General features: G+C 36.9%; 1 protein-coding gene across 2 annotated transcripts in view; it reads left to right on the top strand.

Moving 5' to 3' along the window:
* Positions 1-19,972, top strand: part of LUZP2 (leucine zipper protein 2) — a 117,643-nt gene that overhangs the window by 53,592 nt on the left and 44,079 nt on the right. For both annotated transcript variants that reach the window (XM_077784367.1, XM_077784368.1), the window contains exons 4-5: positions 541-619; positions 8,453-8,515. In XM_077784367.1, coding sequence (XP_077640493.1) covers positions 541-619; positions 8,453-8,515 — 142 coding nt within the window. The remainder of the gene's footprint in view (positions 1-540; positions 620-8,452; positions 8,516-19,972) is intronic.

The raw sequence follows: 19,972 nt of genomic DNA, 5'->3' as shown, positions 1-19,972 counted from the left end.
TGGCTGAATCAGTAATGCAGAGGGTTTTCACTTGATTCAAATTAACCAAATCCAAGCAATTATCCTGCTCTTTTTTATTTTTATACCAGAATCTTCTGCTGAATTTTTTGTTGCTTGTCTCTAGAAGGTGCCATATGAGGTTGAATTTTATCAGAGCATGATTTATTTGTTTATTTTAAAGCAGATATAAACTAGTTCTTATTGATAATAGTATGTCTCGATGACAGTGGATTTTCACTTGCCTACTTTTCTCACTTTTTTGGTGTGAATCATTTTTGTTGGAAATTATGCACTACCAGATGTTTTGCACAGCAGGCCATTCAGCAGACATAAACGGTGGCCACTTTGCATCAGAGATGATTTTTATTTTGCATTGGCACTATACTTCATGGAGTCATTATGACTTAATTTGGGAGACTCACAGACAAAGTACATCTGTTTCCTACTCTGAATAATTAAAGGTCCATTTTTTAATCTGAATAAGTATTTCCTAGTGGACACTTGTGTTGAAGTTTGTATTCTGTGTTTTCAATAACCTAGGGAAATGAAATCTCTCCAGGAAGCCTTTCAAAAGCAGCTTAATGAGGCAGCTGAGAAGGCAGAGAAGCAGCAGGCTACCGTGAGTGATTCTCTTTCTTTCCTTATTTTTGTTTTTCTTCTGTTTTTTCTTAATCTTGCCTTGAGAATTTATTAGCTTAAAAAACTTTGTAAAAAAAGAATGGATTTCATATATGTGTTAGTACTCTGCAAACTTCAGAAGAAAGGATCTGGAAGAAGTTTTAATGTTCTAAAATATTAAGATATCTTCCCTTATTTCTGTGGAGTTTATGGATGTTTATACACTTCTGGAGACTTTAGACAGGAAATTTAGGCCTAAGTCTTCTCCCTGGGGAGATGATCTTTATGGACCCTCATGTCTCATCTATACTAATGTAGGCTGTCATACATCTATTGACTTTTTAGATATTACTATGGATTTTCAGCGACAAAATAGAGAGTAGAGTATCTGATTTTGACCATAGTGGAACTAATTATCATTCTAGAAGGTATTATTAAGTCCTATTAAGATTTCATGCTTTATTGAAATTCTGTTTCTGGACAAACTGCACAATTGTTTTGATTTTCATGTAGCAATGTGATGTTTTGTAGCAAAAATAGACACATTTTGCTACTGTAGGAAAAAAAGGTAGAATCATGTTTACTAAGATAAAAAAAGGAAATTTTTCATATGCTGGTTATTAATATTCCTGTAACATGGACACAACTGAGCATAAGTTGACTAGATAATCTCCAGAGGTTCCTTCAAACCTTAAGTGTTTTATGATTTGAACTCTGGATTTGAAAACAACCTGCTAGAAGTGTTTATAGATCTATTTTCTATTTCATATTGGATAACTACAGATTTCTTTACTAACATTTTGCTGTCTTCCAAAGCAAGGGTTTGTCCAAGACAGACAGTGTAATTATTAAATTCAACAAATATTTACAGTGCCTTATTTCATATGACTGTGATTTATATGTGGCTTTATTCCCTTGGTGAACAAAATGTGAGAGTGTATGTTTTCCTACCTTCTAATTATAAACTGCTTGGATTGTGGACCAAACTATTCCTATTGTAGGTTTCTTTCAGTTAATCTCATTTTTGAAAACAAATTTTTCCCTTTGTTGCTCAAAAATCTGAAGAGTAAAGATACTTCCTGTTCTTGTGTACCATACAACATAAAATTAGTGTATTTTTGGACTTCTATTTTTGTCTAGAGAAAAAAAAAAGAACTTTTATCCTCTTCAAGAGTGAAAAGAAGTAATCTGAAAGCAGTATTGAGTTTGAAAAGGACAGCATATTTTGATGGTCTTTTTAGCCAGGACAGTGTATCTCCAGAAAAAAATGAAACAAACTGCATTTGTTTTAAGATCCTTTTGTACTGAGGCAGTCTATAAATTGTCTATATCAAATACTAGAGTCCTAGACTGTTAAGGGGTTGGAATGGACCTTGAAGATCTTCTAGTCCCACCCCACCATGCCCGGGACAGGGGCACCTCCACTAGGGTTGCTCAAGGCCTTTTTGACCTGGCTTTAAACTCTGCCAGGGTTGGGCATCCACAGCCTCCCCAGACAAGCTGTTCCAGTGCCTCACCTGGAATAGACCCTTGTACCCTTTACTCTTTGCCCTGGCACTGCAGTTCTTGAAGGGTCTCTCTCTGGCTTCCCTGCAGGTCCCTTCCCATGCTGGAAGCTTGCTCTGAGATCTCCATGTAACCTTTTCTCCAGGCTGAACAGCTCCAGCTCTTTCAGCCTGTCTTCAGAGGGGATGTGCTCCAGTGCTCTTACCAGCTTTGCTGTCCTCCTCTGAACTGGCCCTGACAGTTCCGTGTCATTCTTACACTGGGGACACCAGAACTGTGCACAGTACTCCAGGTGGGGATTCACAAGAGCAGAGCAGGGGGAAAAAATCACTTCCTTCAAAATAGCTCTGAAATAAGGAAAAAAATCAGTATCTAGTAGTCTCTGATACGTAGTCAGAACATACTAGTTGAAAGTTGACAATTTTCAGGTGTATTGAATGCATTCCTCTTGACTTTATCAGCACAATGAATTCTAGTCCTACAAATGGAGGGTGGAAAACATTTAATTATTGAATCTTTTTATTAGATTTTGATCCTCAAGACTAATTCAGGTGTGGATTGCATAAATCTCAAATACAATGAATGGATTTGTTGGTGTTACTGCTTTTCTTGTTTGAGCAACAGTGCCTTGTGTACATTCAGTCCCAGTCTAGCACTTTGAAAAGCACAAGATTTGTTCTACATGAAACAATATCCGCCATTAACTGGTAGCAAAATACCACCTGGTGTAGAAACCAGGGAAAGCTCCTGTGGGAGCTTGGAGGGTTGCCAGGTGCTTAAAGAATCTGAATTCTTGAGCTGTATTCCAATACTCGACACGAATAGTCTATTAAACTTACTAATAATTCTAAGGAAATCAAAACTGTGTCCTTGGTTTGTGATTTACTTCTTTATTCCTTGGAACACAATGTACATAGTGAAGCTCAGCAGTACAGCGAGGCTGAATGAATATTCAAACAGTACCTCAGGATCCTCAGATGAAAATTGCAATAGAAATGGAGATAGATTTTATTACTGACACACAAGGTTATTTTATACCTGGGTTCTCTACGTGTTCCACGTTTTTCTGAAAACAATGTGAAATCTATGAAAGAAGGTCTAAGTACTTTAATGCAATACTAGTGAGAGCTTGAATTTAATTCTAACTTAATTAATTGCTAAACTTGTTTCTAGTCCAATTTAAGCACATTTTATATTATAGGACTTGATGAAAGAAATCTTGATTTTCATCAGAGTAAATGAAAGTAGAATTACATTTCACAAAGACTAATGAAGCACTGGTGGTAGGGGGAAGAGTGGAAATACATCTCTCTGCATTTGCACAGGAGACGTAATACAATGCTTACTGCATGTATGTAATTCAACATGTAACACCTGCCTGAAGGTGTTCTTTATTAGGCCAATGTAAAAGTGCAAGTAAGAATTCACAAGAATTAAGTAAAATTAAATAAAAACTAACTGGGAAATTACTCAAGGACTCTGACCAAAACAGAAGAAAAAGGGAGTCACATCAGCTATTCATTAGACTTTACATTCATGCCTTCTGGTGCAATGTGTGGCAAGGCTTTTTACTAGTGTTGCAAGCAGAGGTATCAATGTTGTTATGCTTGCATAACCATTTTTCTCACCCTTTAAGGCTAGACAAATCAAGAACTGCAAGCAGCAAAAAGGTTGCTGTTCTGAGCAGCTGCTCAAGGGATGGTGGGGACCGGCAGAGGTACAGGCAGAGGGCAGCTGGTGCAGCTGCTGCTGGGTAGGAAACAACCTCCTGAGGATGGAAGCAGCAGCTGAGGCATGTGGAACATAAAAGGACATGGAAAGACATTCCTGTCCTCCAGAGCAGTGATCACACTGAGGGATCTTAACAGCAGTGAGTGCTGTCTTTCTGGGTTGTTCCTGCATCTCTAGCACTAACAAAGAGCAGCAGCAGTTTGTCTTGGGACAGGCCTTTCCTAGAAAACTTATGGCAGATCTCAGATACATTTATGCCTATTGTTTCAACAGCTGTGTCTGGGATAATAAAATGTGCAGAGAAACACTAGAAAAACTTTAAGGATGGTTTAAATCTTAGACTTGTTCTACATTACAAACTTCAAGGTCACATACAGTCTTCCAGAAAGACTTTGGTTATGAAGGAGCTTCTCTACAGATGGTCTCACACTAGAGCAGTAGATTATTTTTATATCTAAAAACATTTCAGAAGGACCATACTGGGTTTAGGTGTACAATATGCATATAAAATATGTAAGACATCATTCCAAATAACCCGATGTCCTCTTTAACAATCATTGAAGGTTAAAAAAGTTCTTTTTTCTGTATTTAGCATCAAATACCTAAGCAATTCGTATTAAGTTTTCATGCAGTGAAAAATATTTAAAAAACATTAATAAAGTCAAACTATTTTCTCTAAATGTGAAGTGGAGCCACTTCTTCCAGAAGCAGAGTTGGAGATCATAGACTGATTTTCACTTTTGTTAACTAAAAGGCACAGAGCAAGTGGCACATGTAACTTGAAAGTGTCTTGTTTTGTTTGTTTGAGGTTTTTCAATGAATTTGAATAAATAGAATAAGTATTGATTCTGTATGTCTTCATTAGGTTAAAAGGCTCTTAGAGCTTTTGGAAGACTGACTCTTTGCTTGGCTGTACTTCATGCTAATGTTTGCATGTTAAGAAGTAGTTACATTTTTAGCAAGTTTGAAAACTTATTTCCCATTAACTGCAGTTAAAGTTTATATAAAGAGCTGGCTGGCTCTGGATGAGGGAGAAAGAGAAATATGGAAACACTCAAAAATAGTTTGGCTAAATAGAGTAAGTTTAATCTACCTTTTCTATTTTATTCTGTTGGTATTTTATATCATGCTAGCAATTTTAAAGAAGATACGCTAATGGATTATTTGGCAGTGCAGTTACAGTACTGTCTGTCAAAATAAAGGATAAAATTTGTCTGTGTAATTTCCTTTTTTTCCTCAGTGTTCATTATGAGAAATGAGAATTAAGTAACACTTTATATATTACTTATTTAAAGGAACCATAAACAATATGGGTATTTTTAAATCAGTAGGGTTTTTCTAGTAATAAAAGATTATGCAAATAAAAGGTTTTCTTTTATTTTATACAAATAAAAGGTTTTCTAGTAATAAAATGTTATAATAAAGGGTTATGTAATAAAAGGTTAATAGAATATGGGGAATTTGATTCAGTATTATCCCCATAATTGAAAGATTTTAATAAAAAGTTCTGAAGTTCTTTTCCCTTAAAAAAATAATTTGTTTTTTTCTAGTAAAAGCTTTTATGACTATTCATAAAGTCCTAAATGTTCCTTTGATGGAAGTTTCATTTACTAATCAAATTATAACTTGCAGCTTAAAAGTTACATTCTTCTTAGAAAGACTAATAGGTGAAATCTATTTAGCTTTGCTTTTAAAAGTATTTAGCGCTCTGTAGAACACTTTTTGCCAAAGGAAAGAATATTTTATGTGTTTTACATAATAGCCTAGACAGTTTCCTCTGAAGTCAATCTTTACACTATATTTTGAAGTCAATTTTTACATTGTATCTTGAAAAGTAGACGAGGAAAATGAACATTGAGTATGTTAGGGTTTCCAGATATGGCCAAAATAGTCAGATGTTAATGGATGAATTCAGTCAAACCTTAACTGCTCATTTTAGTCCTGAGCAAGATACACGAGTTTGGAGGTAAGCGAGTATCATTGCAGCTGAGTCCTAGCTGTGCAGTAATGATGTTATATTGGGGTTTTACCATCCTGTCATGGATAACTACAATTGTCTGACTCTTAGAATTAGGTCACTGCCATCTGCTAAAGCATTCTCTATTTTGATGGGGGGAAATTTAATTTAAACATTCCAAGGTCACCAACTGCTGTGAGTAAAGGGCACTGGATGGAAACTGTTGTCTTTAATAAACATAATGAGCTCTGAAACACACAAAACTCTGAGTATCTTGGATGACTCTCTCCAGGGTATGGAAGCAGTGTCCTTGCTTAGTACTGAAAAGTTCAGCCTTAAGACAATATATTTTCATTATGTACTGTCATAATTGCAGCCAGAGAGCAATTGAAGACAAACAACATGTGGAAAGAGGTGAATGTTGTTTTTTCACTGGTAATTTAGAGCTGGGTATAAAAGTCAATTCTTGCTTATTATACTCTCAGGATTTGATGACTGAAAGGATTATTTTTACATCTCTTCTGGAAAATTGTCTTGTCCTTGAGACTTACTAAAAGCATCATACAAATGGTGCAATACAGACTGATCTGCCTTAGAACATGAAGCTATACATATGGGTACACTTAAATGGAGAGATGAAGTTATCCCTTTAATGGCTCTAGTAAACAAGTCGTATACATCCCTCCTATCTAACTCTCCATACCTATACTTTGTGACTAAGTGGTTCTTCATGTGTTAAAGATTTAGTAGAAGACCCTTAAAATGCTGTTATAATTTAAAGGCAAAAATTAATCAGTTCCTAAATAATTCTTCTATTATTTTTGAAAAAGGAAGCAATGTAAAAATATTCTTAATTTTTTAATTTGTTAATTCTTAATTTTGGGTTTTTTTTCAGCTAAGCTAAAATGGTATGCTTACTCTATGTAAGGTGTCCATATCAGTGGTATAAGATGCATGTGTATGTAAATAGTAATTAACAAAATTTAACTAACATATATTACTGGATAGATTTATAGTACTGGACTGTCTTAAATGTCTCTTCCCTAAAAGATCCAAGCTATGTAGAGATAATAATTTTGGTATCACATCTCTTTAATTATTTCATATATATTCATAAGTAGAAGTGAAGTGCCTTGAAGGAGTATTAATATTCCTGAGAGATAGATCTGAGGAAGGGAGAACTCTTTAATAGAGATCAGTATATTTTTTTCAGTATTTAATGGTAGGTAGCTGGCAATTCCTTTGAACAGCTGAAAAAACAAAGTAACCACAATAAATAGCTGTATTGTGCTTCTCTCCATTTATCTTGATCTGATATTTTGATTATGACCTTTACTTTTTGTTGTGCAAAATCTTCATATTTATTATCTATACATGTTCTAAATTTCTGTATTTCTGGATGTCATTACTAGGCAGGTGCTGAATAAAGCATCATTCTCTTCCAGTAGGTGGATATGAAATCAGTATTTCCACAGTCAAAGCACTTAGAACTTTGGAAGAGTTTGTAAAAGAAATTCTATTTATGTATGTCAGGTGGCACTATTTTCATGGACCCCCTACCTACATTTCTGTCTTAAGTGATGATAGCATTCTGTGACTTCGCTTTTGATACAGGTGAGAGTGCTGTCATTTCAGTGATGTTTTTTAAATTACTGACATGTCTATTTGAGTGGGGACATGATTATAAGAACAGCTGTCCTATCATGTAAATTCAGTGTTCATTTTTTTATGTACATGACATCCAAACCATTAACCTTTGGGTCAATGTCTCTAAAATCTGAATCTGTTTTCTTACAGGAGTTTTGTTTTTCTGTTGCAATGTCAGAACAACTGTAGTTTCCCTTGACCATGTGTAGAGCTTTGTATCAACAGCGTGGGACATAGGGTAAATAGGGATTTTGCTAATTGAACAATCCAAAAACATCTTCCTTCAAAGTAACCGAAATGTGTTCTTTTAATCCTAGTTTATAATTATGTCCTCCTTCCTCCCATTGTATTCCATAAGCTGTGATTAAAGCTCAGATCTGAAAGAACTCTTTTGTAAGAATAATTTTTTAAACTGTGTTTGATTAAATTCAGTCTCAAGCATTGTGACTGGAATTTCTACTTTCCAAGTCATTGACTTAAGCAGGATCTAAAGGCCATATTTGAATGCTTTCATATATAACACGTAATTCCACAGGTGGGTCTGACTAGAAGCAAGGTCTTTATCTAATTAGGACCAACACTGTAGCATTCAAATAATATAACTGTGTTAGAAACCTGCTCTGATAGATATGTTCTTAGAGGGGAAAAATATTTTTGTTAGAAAATCAGTTAATATTGTTTTAAATATTAGTTCTTTGAAGATAACATTGAACTAGCTTATGAAAAATAAACACTATGTCTACTGGTACAAAACAAAAGTAAGCCTATTAACATACAGTAATTTTCTTCTTTTTATTATAAGCTTTCTAGTAAATATGCTGAGTGTTTAGATTTATCAAATACTTGACTGTGGCCTGTACCAATTTGGTGTGTAAGCAAAGATTTTGATTTGGAAGTTGTTTTTTTTCCAAAACGTTTAAAAGCATCAAAAAATAATTAGTGCTTACTATTACTTCTCAACAACTCCAACTCAACATTTCTTTAAAATTGTAGATTAAGTTTTTGAAGACTGAAATGGAAAGGAAGAGCAAAATTATACGAGATCTCCAAAACGAGGTAAGAGGAACATTTGATTGTCATCTCAATTCAGATTTCATATTGGAAGAGAGTGTGGTTTGGCTTCATATGTAAAGCACCTTATTGTAGTAGGCAAAAAAGGCACCAGTGAAATTCTCTGAACAGAAATGCAAACAAAAATGGCTGTGTGCATATAGAAATAGTGTTTCATTGAATGCAGTGGTTGACTCCATGCTAGTGGTGCTTAGTTTGATAGCACACTTCTGTAATTTTAGCTGCTTTTTCAGAAAGGAAGTTCTGTCGGTTATTGACACACAGTGAAACTTTGTTCTTATTGCTTTAGAAATAAACAGCAAGAGGAGGAAAAAGGAAATGCAATATTGGAACTGAGATTCTTAATAAAATTGGAAAAAACCTCAAACTCCTAAAACATTTTTTTAAGCTTTGTGTGCCATGAATATGAATCCCAGATTGATTCCAGAATTCCAAATAAAATATAAAACATGTTTTAAATAATGATTATTGGTATTAAACTGAGTTTATTTTGAAATTTGGTCTTCGTATAGAAATATGAAATATTTGAGCAGCATTATATTTCTTTTCCCCCTTATCCCTTTTCTTCCACATAATTTGCCTAAATCAGGATGCAGTTTCTCTTTCCATTCCTTCATTTTTGCAAAGGATGTTGCACTTGAAAATATTTTATTCATATGATGCCTTGTTCTCTTGCCAACCAGGCTTCTTGTCTTTATCTACTTTGTTCAATTATTTTGCTTTTCTAAACTATTCTGAGTCTATGTGTATGAAAACTTGATCTTTTTAAAGCTGTCATATATACAGGAATCCCTGATTTCTTTGGCCTATGAGATTGTAGCTATATATGGTCAATCTGAAAAATGCATACATTGGTTTTTGAGTCATAAATGTATCCTAATTTTGGATTAATTTTTTACAGTAGTCAGGAAGGGGGCATGGATGAGCCATAATGTTATTTGATCCCATCTTGCATTACTTGCCTGAGGCAGGAAGAGGAGACTCTCATTTCTGGGTCTGTTTGAGAGGGAAGGGCATGGTGACTGAAATGGTCTGGTACTCTTTTACTTGCCACATAATTGGTTTTTCTTACACCTTTTGTTATTAATATTGTTGCTGTTACTGTTCATTTTCTTACCTTATTGCTAGTTCTAGTAAATTGTTCTTATCTTAACCTGTAATTTTCACCTTTGTGCCTCCAATCCCCAAATCCTGTCCTGGAATGGGAAGAAGGTGAGCGAGCAAGCTGGTTTGGGAGAGTCTCACTGGGGTGCTGGATTGAGGAGTACTATCCCAAACCACAGCAACAGGAAATGTCTCTTTCAGTTGCTCATGTTATTTAGGTCATGCTCTCAGTTGCCTTTATTGACAGTCAAAAGTGCCTTGCTTTCTATTCTCATCTGTTTTCATTGGATGCTTTTCAATTGCGCCTTTAAACTCTAATAAATCCTATCAGTCTCATCCTATTGAGCAGTCATTAAAAAATCTTTTCTCTTACTGAATACACATATTCAAACTGTCTGACTGTTAATGATTTGCTTAGGTAGGTCAGTAGACTTCTCTAGTATTTACTGTATTTATAGCAAATTTTAGAAAATATACTTTGAAAGGAATCTTTCTTTTGGCACTAAATATCTGCTACTCTGTGGAAAAGGAACCAAAAGCTATACCTATCTAATGGCTTTCTATTAAATTTTTATACCATGTTTATTAGTTCATTGAAAGTAACCACTTCTCTCAGTTTTTTGGAAATTTGACTGAATTTAAATTATTTGATTTTGAGAAGATATTATGTTATTTAGGTCCTGCCTCCAAACATTGACTACACATTGCTTTTAAAAATCTCATAAATTTGGATGTGCTATATATTTAAATAATTGATAACAATTGATGTGTAGGTTTTGAAACAATAATCTGCATACAGCTGTATAGAAACAGATAAGGAAAATGCTTCCTTCATAGCTGCTCTTGTTCTTTTGAATATTGCATTCACCCTCATTTTATATTGCCAAATTGTGAATTTTGCAATCTTAGGCTCTTCTGTGACTGTAAAAATAATTTCCTGTTTAGTTCTGCTCTTTCAGCACATGCCCTAGTGCCATTCAGCTTTGCCATTTGGAGATACAAATAGATGGCAGCAGCCTCCCAGCTGAATGCAGCAGGTGTCATGTAGTGTGTGAGGAGAGGACATTGTACAGAAAGGCAATTTTTAGCCTATTCAAGGCTTTGGTGAAAAAAATTAACACAAAAAATTGTCTGTGGTACTGAGGAAAAAATGTGCCAGGTAGAGCAAAAAGGATTAGTGTCTCAAAAGCATCTGTGCTTTAGAAGGCTTTAAGTGCTTCCTGCAAATACCACAAAGTATCTGTCAGACTTCCAGCTGTAACATCACGTGGATTGTGTTAATTTAGTCTTAAAGGATTGGCATGTAAACAGATATGCTCTTATTTCAAGCAATTTCTGTTACTGACAGAGAAACCTAGAAGTTTGGAAATGCAGAAGCACCAGTAGAACTAAGATACTTGCAAAAATGTAGAATAAAATAGAATATGTATAAAAAGAGATTCTTTAAAAATTTTCTCCTTTATAGATGGCCTGTTACAGAGTGAGCAGCTCACTTTTAGCATATAATATGGTTTGTGGGAAATTGTGCCTGTATTGTGTCTGATAGTTACTCATATTTGCCAGGAATATAAGCTTGTAAATGTTTCTATTTAAATCCTGAACTGCTGGAAATTTGGAATGACACAGCTTTATCATGAAGTTTGGACTTTGAGAAATAGTTATGGGTAATGAGACATGCAGCTTTTGAGCAGTAAGTTCATTAAAAGATTGCTTCTCTGAAAATTCAGCTGCCTTCAAAAATCTTGAAATATACTTTGCAGATAAAAATGTACCACTTTTAAATAATGTGCATAGTCAGCTGTTAAGAAACGTTCATGAGAAGTACACTTGCTGTGACCTAGACCCAGATCTTTGCAATAGTTCTGAAAAGAATATAAGCATGAAAATTAGGATATTTCCTGGCTAGATTGGATTGTCTGCCTATGACTGACAGATCAATATTCAGTTTGATATAATTGGCTGGATAAATTGCATTTTTATATCCCTTCTTTTCCAAAGAAGTATTATGTGAAATCTACTGGCAGTCAGATTTGCTTTCTTGCCCAAAGCTATTAATGATTAATTTCAAGTAAAAAATCTAGTATGTATTGAAATGTACCTATTGAAATAGATAATTTAGTTGAATTTAAAAAAGGTGAAAAATTAATCCACAGATTTTTGTGGGTATTCTGTTAGACTAATTGTCTTCAATGATTTTTTTGTTTTGTGCAATATGGAAAAACTTTCAAAGAGGGGATTAAAATCTCTGTGCTTTTTCTTTCATGACTCTGAAATACAAAAAAAATCAGGACTAGAGCATCAAATCTGCACTCACTAATTTGTAATTTGAGGTTTAAATACTGTGAATTGAAGGACTAGAGAACAGAGAGAGGGAGAGAGAAGATGAACTAGAATGTATGTATTTAAAGCATCTCTGAGAGTGGTTACAACTTTTTAGGTGTGACTTGTTTGGATTTCACATAATATTGAAAAACACAAGCCCAGTAAGACCTGCTATCCAACACTTGCTTAGCCTTAAATCACTGAAATTCATTTATCTATTTTCAGCTAAGCTACCTGACTGTACAGCAATTATTCAGATCAATATTGAAGATTTTTTTTTTGTATTTGCACTGTTTTGGGGTTTTGTTTGTTTGTTTGTTTGCTTATTGTTTCTCAGTCCTTACTAGCTAATTTTACTATTCTCATGATGTTCCAGAACCTGCACCTAAATAGCATAGTTGACATGCTTGGTCTTTCGTTTTCTGTGTAAGGCTTTTCCTCTAACAGAACCAGTTTCTACATAATTTACCTCCCCACGCATTTGTAGATGAGGCATCACTCACATCTGTGTGCACATGGGTTTTCTTAATGTATTTGTATTTCTTAGATACATAGAATTGTTTGGGTTGGAAGAGACCTTAAATAGCATCTAGTTCCAACCTGTCTGCACTAAAATTTCAGTGTTTAATTCAAGGCCCTACACAGGAACGATGGACCTGGTGAATAGTCATCTTAAGTAACCAGAGAGACAAATAAATCACTTCCCTGGCCTCCTTTTGGTCTGACAGTTTGGGTTTGCTTCGAAGCTATTTTGTCATCACTGATGATGTCCGTGTGTCCTCGCAGCAGTGAGCTGCACTGCTGACTGGTGCCTGGGCAGAAGGTGAGTGCAGGTCCTGGCAGACACAGCACACACTGATGCAGTCCCCAGAGGACAGCCTGTAAGGCTCTTTCTCTTGTCATTTCCTGGCCTTTCTTAGGAGAGATTTGTCTTTTTCCTTTGGGGTATGCAACACTTTTGTCTTAACCAGATGAGGTTTTTAAAGTATCCATTATAGTCCTCCAGGTTCATAAACTTTATTCAAGTTTTCCAATCATCAGCATGTAGTGTTTTTTTTAATCCAGAAGGTATTTCAAGAAAGCACAACTGGTTAATTCCGATATAATTTTATGGATCAATTGCTTCACTCAGCAGATTATTTTGCATTCTGATGATAATCTCAAGGAGGAATATAAGCATTCTTTATGCACGTTTATAGGCCTCTGAATATTTTAGTGGCTTTGAGTTGAGGTAGAAGTGAAGAATTATTTCTCTCATTCACCAGATATTTTTGGTTCTATTTTTAGTATAAAAGGTCCCATGAAGGTTGAATCAAAAGTCAGAATAATTGCTGTTACAATTAATAAGCCTATATTCTATTCAGCAAAATAAGCAACAGCAAGCTCCTGTTTTTCATAAAGCATGTTTACAGACCTAAAAATGCCTTGCCAATGTATATAGACTGCTCTTAATCTAGAGAAAACATAGTCAAGCAGATTTTGTTAATACCATTTGAAAAAAATACTGAGTTAAATACAGTTTTGAGTCATCACATAGTGAGAGTTGATGTTTTGCAAATATTAAAGTAAGGAACTAAGCACTTCTAGAAAGTTTCTACCTGCAAACCACTCTCCTGTGCTTAAAAGACAGAGCAGACTAACTTGGAAAGTAAGAGCATAGCAGCATTTTACTTAGTATGCTGTTTACCACAATCTGCTTTGCCTGCTTTATGTTTTGAACTATAACCATTCAAGAATGGATGTAAAATCATGCAGTTCCTTTTAAACTTCTTAAGGGAAGGTTTTAAATACTTTGCAACACAGCATTTAAACTCAAACTATGAAAGCAAAGTCTTTTCATTTCTACCTAATGTAGAAAGAGTAGTTCTTGCCCTACTTTGCAGATCCTGGCAGCTCTGTTCTCTGTTATTAGATCTTGCCAAGCTTTCCATGTGGCTTTGGCTTGGATATTTGTAGCCAGGAGAAGTGCTGTAGTCTCAAGGGAAAATCTAGACTCCTTTTAATGGGCATCATGAAGAGCTGAACAAATGGGCCATTGTTGGTTGATAAAGTAATGGAAATGTTCAGCAGTCTGTTTTGACTGAATGGTGGCTCCCATCCAGAATGTCAAAAATGTTGAAATTATAGCTTGTCAGGGCAATAGTTATTTTCTGTTTTAAAACACATGTCTTCAAGCATTTTGATCTGCCTATACAGACCTTTACATCTGCCAGATGACTGACACTTGGTCTGTGAGGTGAGCAATGCTCTTCCAGTCTAGCTTCTCCTTCTGTGTGTGTATGGAGTTGAACACATTTATCGTTGATATAAAAAGCTCCTTCTTCTAATTAATAATTTGTCTTTATTACATTGTTTGCAGTAAAATTACACACACTGGTATATACAAAATGCAGTGTGGATATTTACACTAGATATGCTGAAGCTAATAGTAGACTGGCTGAAATGCCAGTATTTTTATTTTGGAAATTTCACCAAAAGTGAAAGTTTTTTTTGATCTTAGCAATGCTTGCCAAAGGTGATCACAGGAAAGTCAAAACAGAGTAGAATGAAATTCATTTTGTCATTTCTCCTCTGCTTTGGGAAGGTGATAGTATGTCAAAAAAGGGAAGATGCTGGTTTAGAGATGCTAATTCAACATGCCAAGCATTACAAACTAGATGGACTCATGGCTGAGCTTTTGACATATGAAGTCTGACATGCTGACATAAATTCAGTAACTAGAACTGAAGAGATTATCATCTAATTTATGAAAATAGATGTAGAGGAAATGTTGGTATCAAGCAGTCTGAATTTTGCTTTTTGCAGAAAAAAAAATACAGGGAAAAATTTTAAGTCCTTCAGTAATTTTAGAGTTGTTTTTTTTTACATTCAGCTACAGTAAATAGCTCCAGTACATAGAGCTTAATTTCTTTTTGTAGCCTTTGCATCAATGCAGCTGTTCAGAGAATATTATCTATAATAGGTGACATTTGGAATGTGCACAAAAAGCAGGATGCCAGGAGATAACAATAAAGACTAATAGTCTGGTTAGAGGGGAAAAGACTTCTTTGACTATACTAAAAGATATAGGAGAATATTAGTAATGCATTTTACTGAAAACAGAAGCATGTGCTTTTCTTTTCTAGGCACAGTTCACTGTCAAACTGTGGAGGTATATCTTTGCCAAATATTATAGTGTGTTGGGGTGGATATTCAGAATGGAAACCAACATATTTTCTTTGGCTATTTGGGACTTTGTCCTTTTTAATATCATTCAGCATGGTGATCTATCTAATTTCAGTGTTACATAGTACAGCCTCTGTTTTTAAATAATACATTGTCTGAGGTAATGATCAACAAATTACCTTTTTCCTTTGCTGAGCATAAGTAGTGAATCAAGATATCAACAAGAAAGGTTTAGTGGAAATGATATTAAAGAGCATTGGATTATCACATCACATGAAATACATCTAAAAATTACTAAGAAAATGCTTATTTCTAAATATGCAATTGTTACCATTTTCAGGCATGACCCCAATCTCCCTGAAATGCTTCCTCCTCGACTTTGCGGTTTTCACTCAGGTCCATATTCACAGTAGGATGAATGAAAAGGTGATATCCATGTCAGAACTAGGAACTGATCAGAAGATGATCAGACAGATCACCTTGTGTTCCAGGTGTTCTTAGCAGCTACGTGTCCCTTCATAGATTAGGCTGGTTTATAAGTAGTAAGAAATGTCGTCTCCAGCTCTCTTTTATGCTAGTCCTTAACTTCCTCAGTTTTCTGCTGAAATATTATTTAGTGTGCTTGGTTTGAGGGTTTTTTTTCTGAAAATGTTTAGTTAGTAAATACATGCTATTTACTCTCAAAAACCAGAGAAGTTTACTATGTACTCTGAGCCTTCTTTTTATTTTTTCATAATACTTAGAAGCCTGATACAGAGTATCTTATCTGATATTGCTGTGCTGAGCTTAAATACTGGGAAAGACTTTTCAAAAGCAAAGAAAAAATAGCTAATTTTAAATTAGAATATTCTGCTTTCTTACCTTTTCCCAAGACAAGGGATTCTGGCATAAAATGTAATTCAGTATCATGGATAGGTCAAGGATGCATGAAGACACAGTGTTAATGGCTCAGAAAAAGTCAGTTGGATCCTCTGAATTAGGTCCTACTGCTGACTTCGCTTCATCTTGTTAAATGACTTTTAGGAGATCATTAAATATGAATGGTGATGAAATTGGAGTTCTGTGTCACTAGATTAAGAATACCCCTAGGTGCTCATCCACACAGTCCCATGTCTGTGTTTTTTTCACTAAGTGAACTGCTGATGGGCTTACTGGAAGATCCTTGCAGAGGACAGAGTTTCCCTGCTAATGCACTTCAAGGCTGAAGGTATCTCAGGCCCTGCCAGCTTTGAACACTGATAGAATGTGTTGCTGCCTGCACAGTAGGACATGGATGATACCTGGCTTCCACTATTGACGTTTTGAATATACAGGGATTTAACTTACAGTTTTGGTACATACATTCTTACTTGTGGTAAATTGCTACCGTGATTTGCTTATCAAAATACAAGAGAATGTGACTTCAATTTTACTCCATTTGTTCCAAAGATGGAGCTAAACACCTTGCCTCTTAATGCCAACTCTATGCTGAGAAAATTCTCATCTTTCAAACATCGTAGCACTGGTGACAGTGCTTGCATAGGATTTGTGAATTAAAAATAATATTTTAGAAAGTGCTGGAATATCCTAATATGGAGGTATTATGCTTCTGGAAATCATGTTGTGTTCTCTAAGTGTGGATAGACCATATCAGGATGGAAGTAAGAAGTATTATCTAGTACGTATTGTGTAGGTACTTACAGCTCTGTACATTGAATGACTATGGCATGGTGAAAATACATTTAGTATGTGAATCAATCTGGTAAAACTGCCTCAGGAATACCTCTTTTTCTTACTGAAAGATATTGTAGTAGTTTCTTCAATACAGCTTATATAAATTTCAGATGTCTGTAGACTGAACTTGCAAAACTTCTTCTAAAAATTGTATATATTTGCCAAAAACTTCTGTAGTAACAAATATTCAGCATAGTGCTACTGAGAGAATTCAGGAGACAGAGCCTATTAAAATTAAAGCATAACCGAATGGTATGACTCCACAGAGAGCCACATAAATATATTCCTTAGTCATCTCCTGCCCTTCTCCTTTCATAACTTCTATAATATGTCATTTCTGGTTTAAGACAGATGTTTACAATTCTGCTTAATTGTTTCACGTCCTGCTGCTGTACATCAGAAAAAATGACATCGTAGAAAGTCATGACCCTTTACTACTCGTGATAAAGGACCTAATTTTTTCAAAGTGAGAAATATGTTTTATATTTAAATTATTTTATTTACATATTTGTTTACAGCACATTATTCATTCCTGTAACACTAACAGATTTTTATTTTTAAAACTCAACCTACAGCTTGCAGCAGCACCAGCTTCTTGTCATCATTCTGTTCACAAATGTCAAACAAATGGAAAGACCTTCAGGTTAACATCTAGGTGTTCTGCTTCCTTGATCCTGCAAAACATCCACAAGACACTTAGCCACCACTACCAAAAGGAAAGATCCGAGAATTGCTAGGATTTTTTTCTCAATAACCTTGCATGAAAGGCAATTGCCTTTCATTGCAAATATAAATTCTGTACAATAGAGTTCTGTATCTAACATGCTGCTGTTTTTACTTAGATTGTCTGACACAGAAAGTATTAGAAATAGCATTTGTTTACCCATAGCAATCATTGAAATTATTAGAGCATCAACACAAACACAACCAAGACAAACCACCTGCTTAAAGCTCGAATAGAAGATTTTTGTGTGCTGCTTATCAACTTGCTCAGGTCAGCTGGACTACATGAAAACAAGAAAAAATGAACCTCCTTTAGCATTAGCAGAGATAAGCAGCGAAAAAGAAATATATCCTGTTTGCTGTGGAACGCTTCATTCCCCGAGTTGCGTTCGGTGTTGCGTTAGAATTGCAAGGTGCGATACGAGAAGCGGCCGGAGGGGGCGCTGCAGCAGGAGCGCGACCACCTTGCTGCTTGCAAAATGGCGGCGGCGGAAATAGGTGGCATTGCTCACGGGAGCGCCATTTTTCCGTACGGAACACGTCTGCCAGGTGCCGCCATTTTGTTGTACGGACAGCTCCTGCGTGCAATCTCTGCGCTAAAAGAAGAAATCTGTGAAGAATTCCTGCGGTACCGCGGACTGTGCGAAGGGAAAGGCTGTCGGTGCTGCCGAGATGCCTGAGGACATCTAAGGACCCGGGCAGACCCCGGCTGCTGCCGCGCGGTCTGTCGGCGTTTGAGAGAAAGCAGGCAGCGAAGGAAGAGTTGGCGCTGGTGCTATGAGCATTAGTGAATCACCGGTTGTGATTTCTGGGTTTGCGTTTGCAACACCCGGTCCGGAACCCGAACCGTGTTCCCGTTCGTTCGGTCCCTGTTCTCCTGCAAGCTCCGTCTGCTCCCGGCTCGTCCCCGCCGGTCTCTTCGAACTTGCTAAAGGCAAAGCTGTGTTTGTTGCGTTTAAAAATTGCCGCGGAGCCGCTGAGCCCGCCCCGCTGGCACTGGGCACCGTCCCACCAGCACCGGGCTGTGCTGTGTCCTTATTTCCGCTGTTTGCGCTGGCTGCGCACTTGGCGTAGCCAATGTGACTGTGCAGCTCCCGGCTGCGCTATTTTCTTACTTCCGCTGTTTGCGGTGGCTGCGCACTTCGCGTAGCTTGATGTGTCTCTGCAGCTCCTGGCTGCGCTGTTTCCTTATTTCCGCTGTTTGCGCTGGCTGCGCACTTTGCGTAGCTTCACGTGTCTCTAGCTCCTGGCTGCGCTGTTTCCTTATTTGCGCTGGCTGCGCACTTGGCGTAGTTGATGTGTCTGTGCAGCTCCTGGCTGCGCTGTTTCCTTATTTCCGCTGTTTGCGCTGGCTGCGCACTTTGCGTAGCTTCACGTGTCTCTAGCTCCTGGCTGCGTTGTTTCCTTGTTTGCGCTGGCTGCGCACCTTGCGTAGCCGATGTGCCCGTGCAGCTCCTGGCTGCGCAGGTTGCGTACCTTGCGGCTTTCTGCGGTCTCAGCTGGGGTCGCCGCAGGGCGGTGCGCCCGCTCTCGGCCGGTCCCTGTCTATGGGGAGCGCTTCCGCAGGGTCAAAACGTCCCCTGTCCCCAGCTTTTGAGAGGCTAGCCCCCATCCTGGTTCCTTCACAGCTTACCCGACCCTCCGGGTCTGCAGTTCTTGGGTCTGGTCTATGCTGCGACCTTGGAATCGGCTCCTTCCACCTGGGTCTCCGAGTTGCAAACACCGGGATGTTCATCTGAGGAGGAGTTTTCCTGAGTTCTGGTTTTCCTCAAGCGTTCCTGGCACAGTTTCTCATTAGTGAGCTGCCACTTTTACACAGAGGCAGCAGTTATGGGTTTCTCGAGTCGGAGTTGAAGGCGCTGGGGACGGTATTTAACATTCAGACTCAGGTGTTCATTTCTTACCTGAAGTACAGTCTCACCGCTGTGAGCTCGGCAGCTTTTTCATTAGCAAGGCACAGAATGGCTAACTAACTCTTGTTACAAGGTCTGCTAAAACTGAACTATCCAATTAAGAAAAGACACCTAGAGTATTTTCCCTTTTAACCCAGTAACTGATCCCCCAAAACCTGCAATGTGGACTTTTCTGTCCAGTCGCGAAACATCACCCAAACCCATGAAGAAGAAGGTAAAGAAGAACAACCTGCCTCTGCTCTAAAACCTCCACCTTGCTTCATATTTATTTCTATATTGTAAAATCCCAAACTCTTAAGTTTTCCACCCTGTGGTACTATGCACTTTTAACCAACTACACACCTGTAATCCCAGTGCTATTAATCAATTTTAAAAGCCTGTTCCACAACCTCAGGTCAAATGCAATGTTCTCTTGTGGGTCTGTACCTTTAAGCACAGAAAGTTTAACGTTCTCAGCATCCAGGATTCCAACAGACAAATTCTGTGTGTATATATATAACTA

Source organism: Lonchura striata, chromosome 6 (assembly GCF_046129695.1).
Source record: "Lonchura striata isolate bLonStr1 chromosome 6, bLonStr1.mat, whole genome shotgun sequence".
Lineage (NCBI taxonomy): Eukaryota > Metazoa > Chordata > Aves > Passeriformes > Estrildidae > Lonchura > Lonchura striata.
This window is presented reverse-complemented; position numbering and strand designations above follow the sequence as displayed.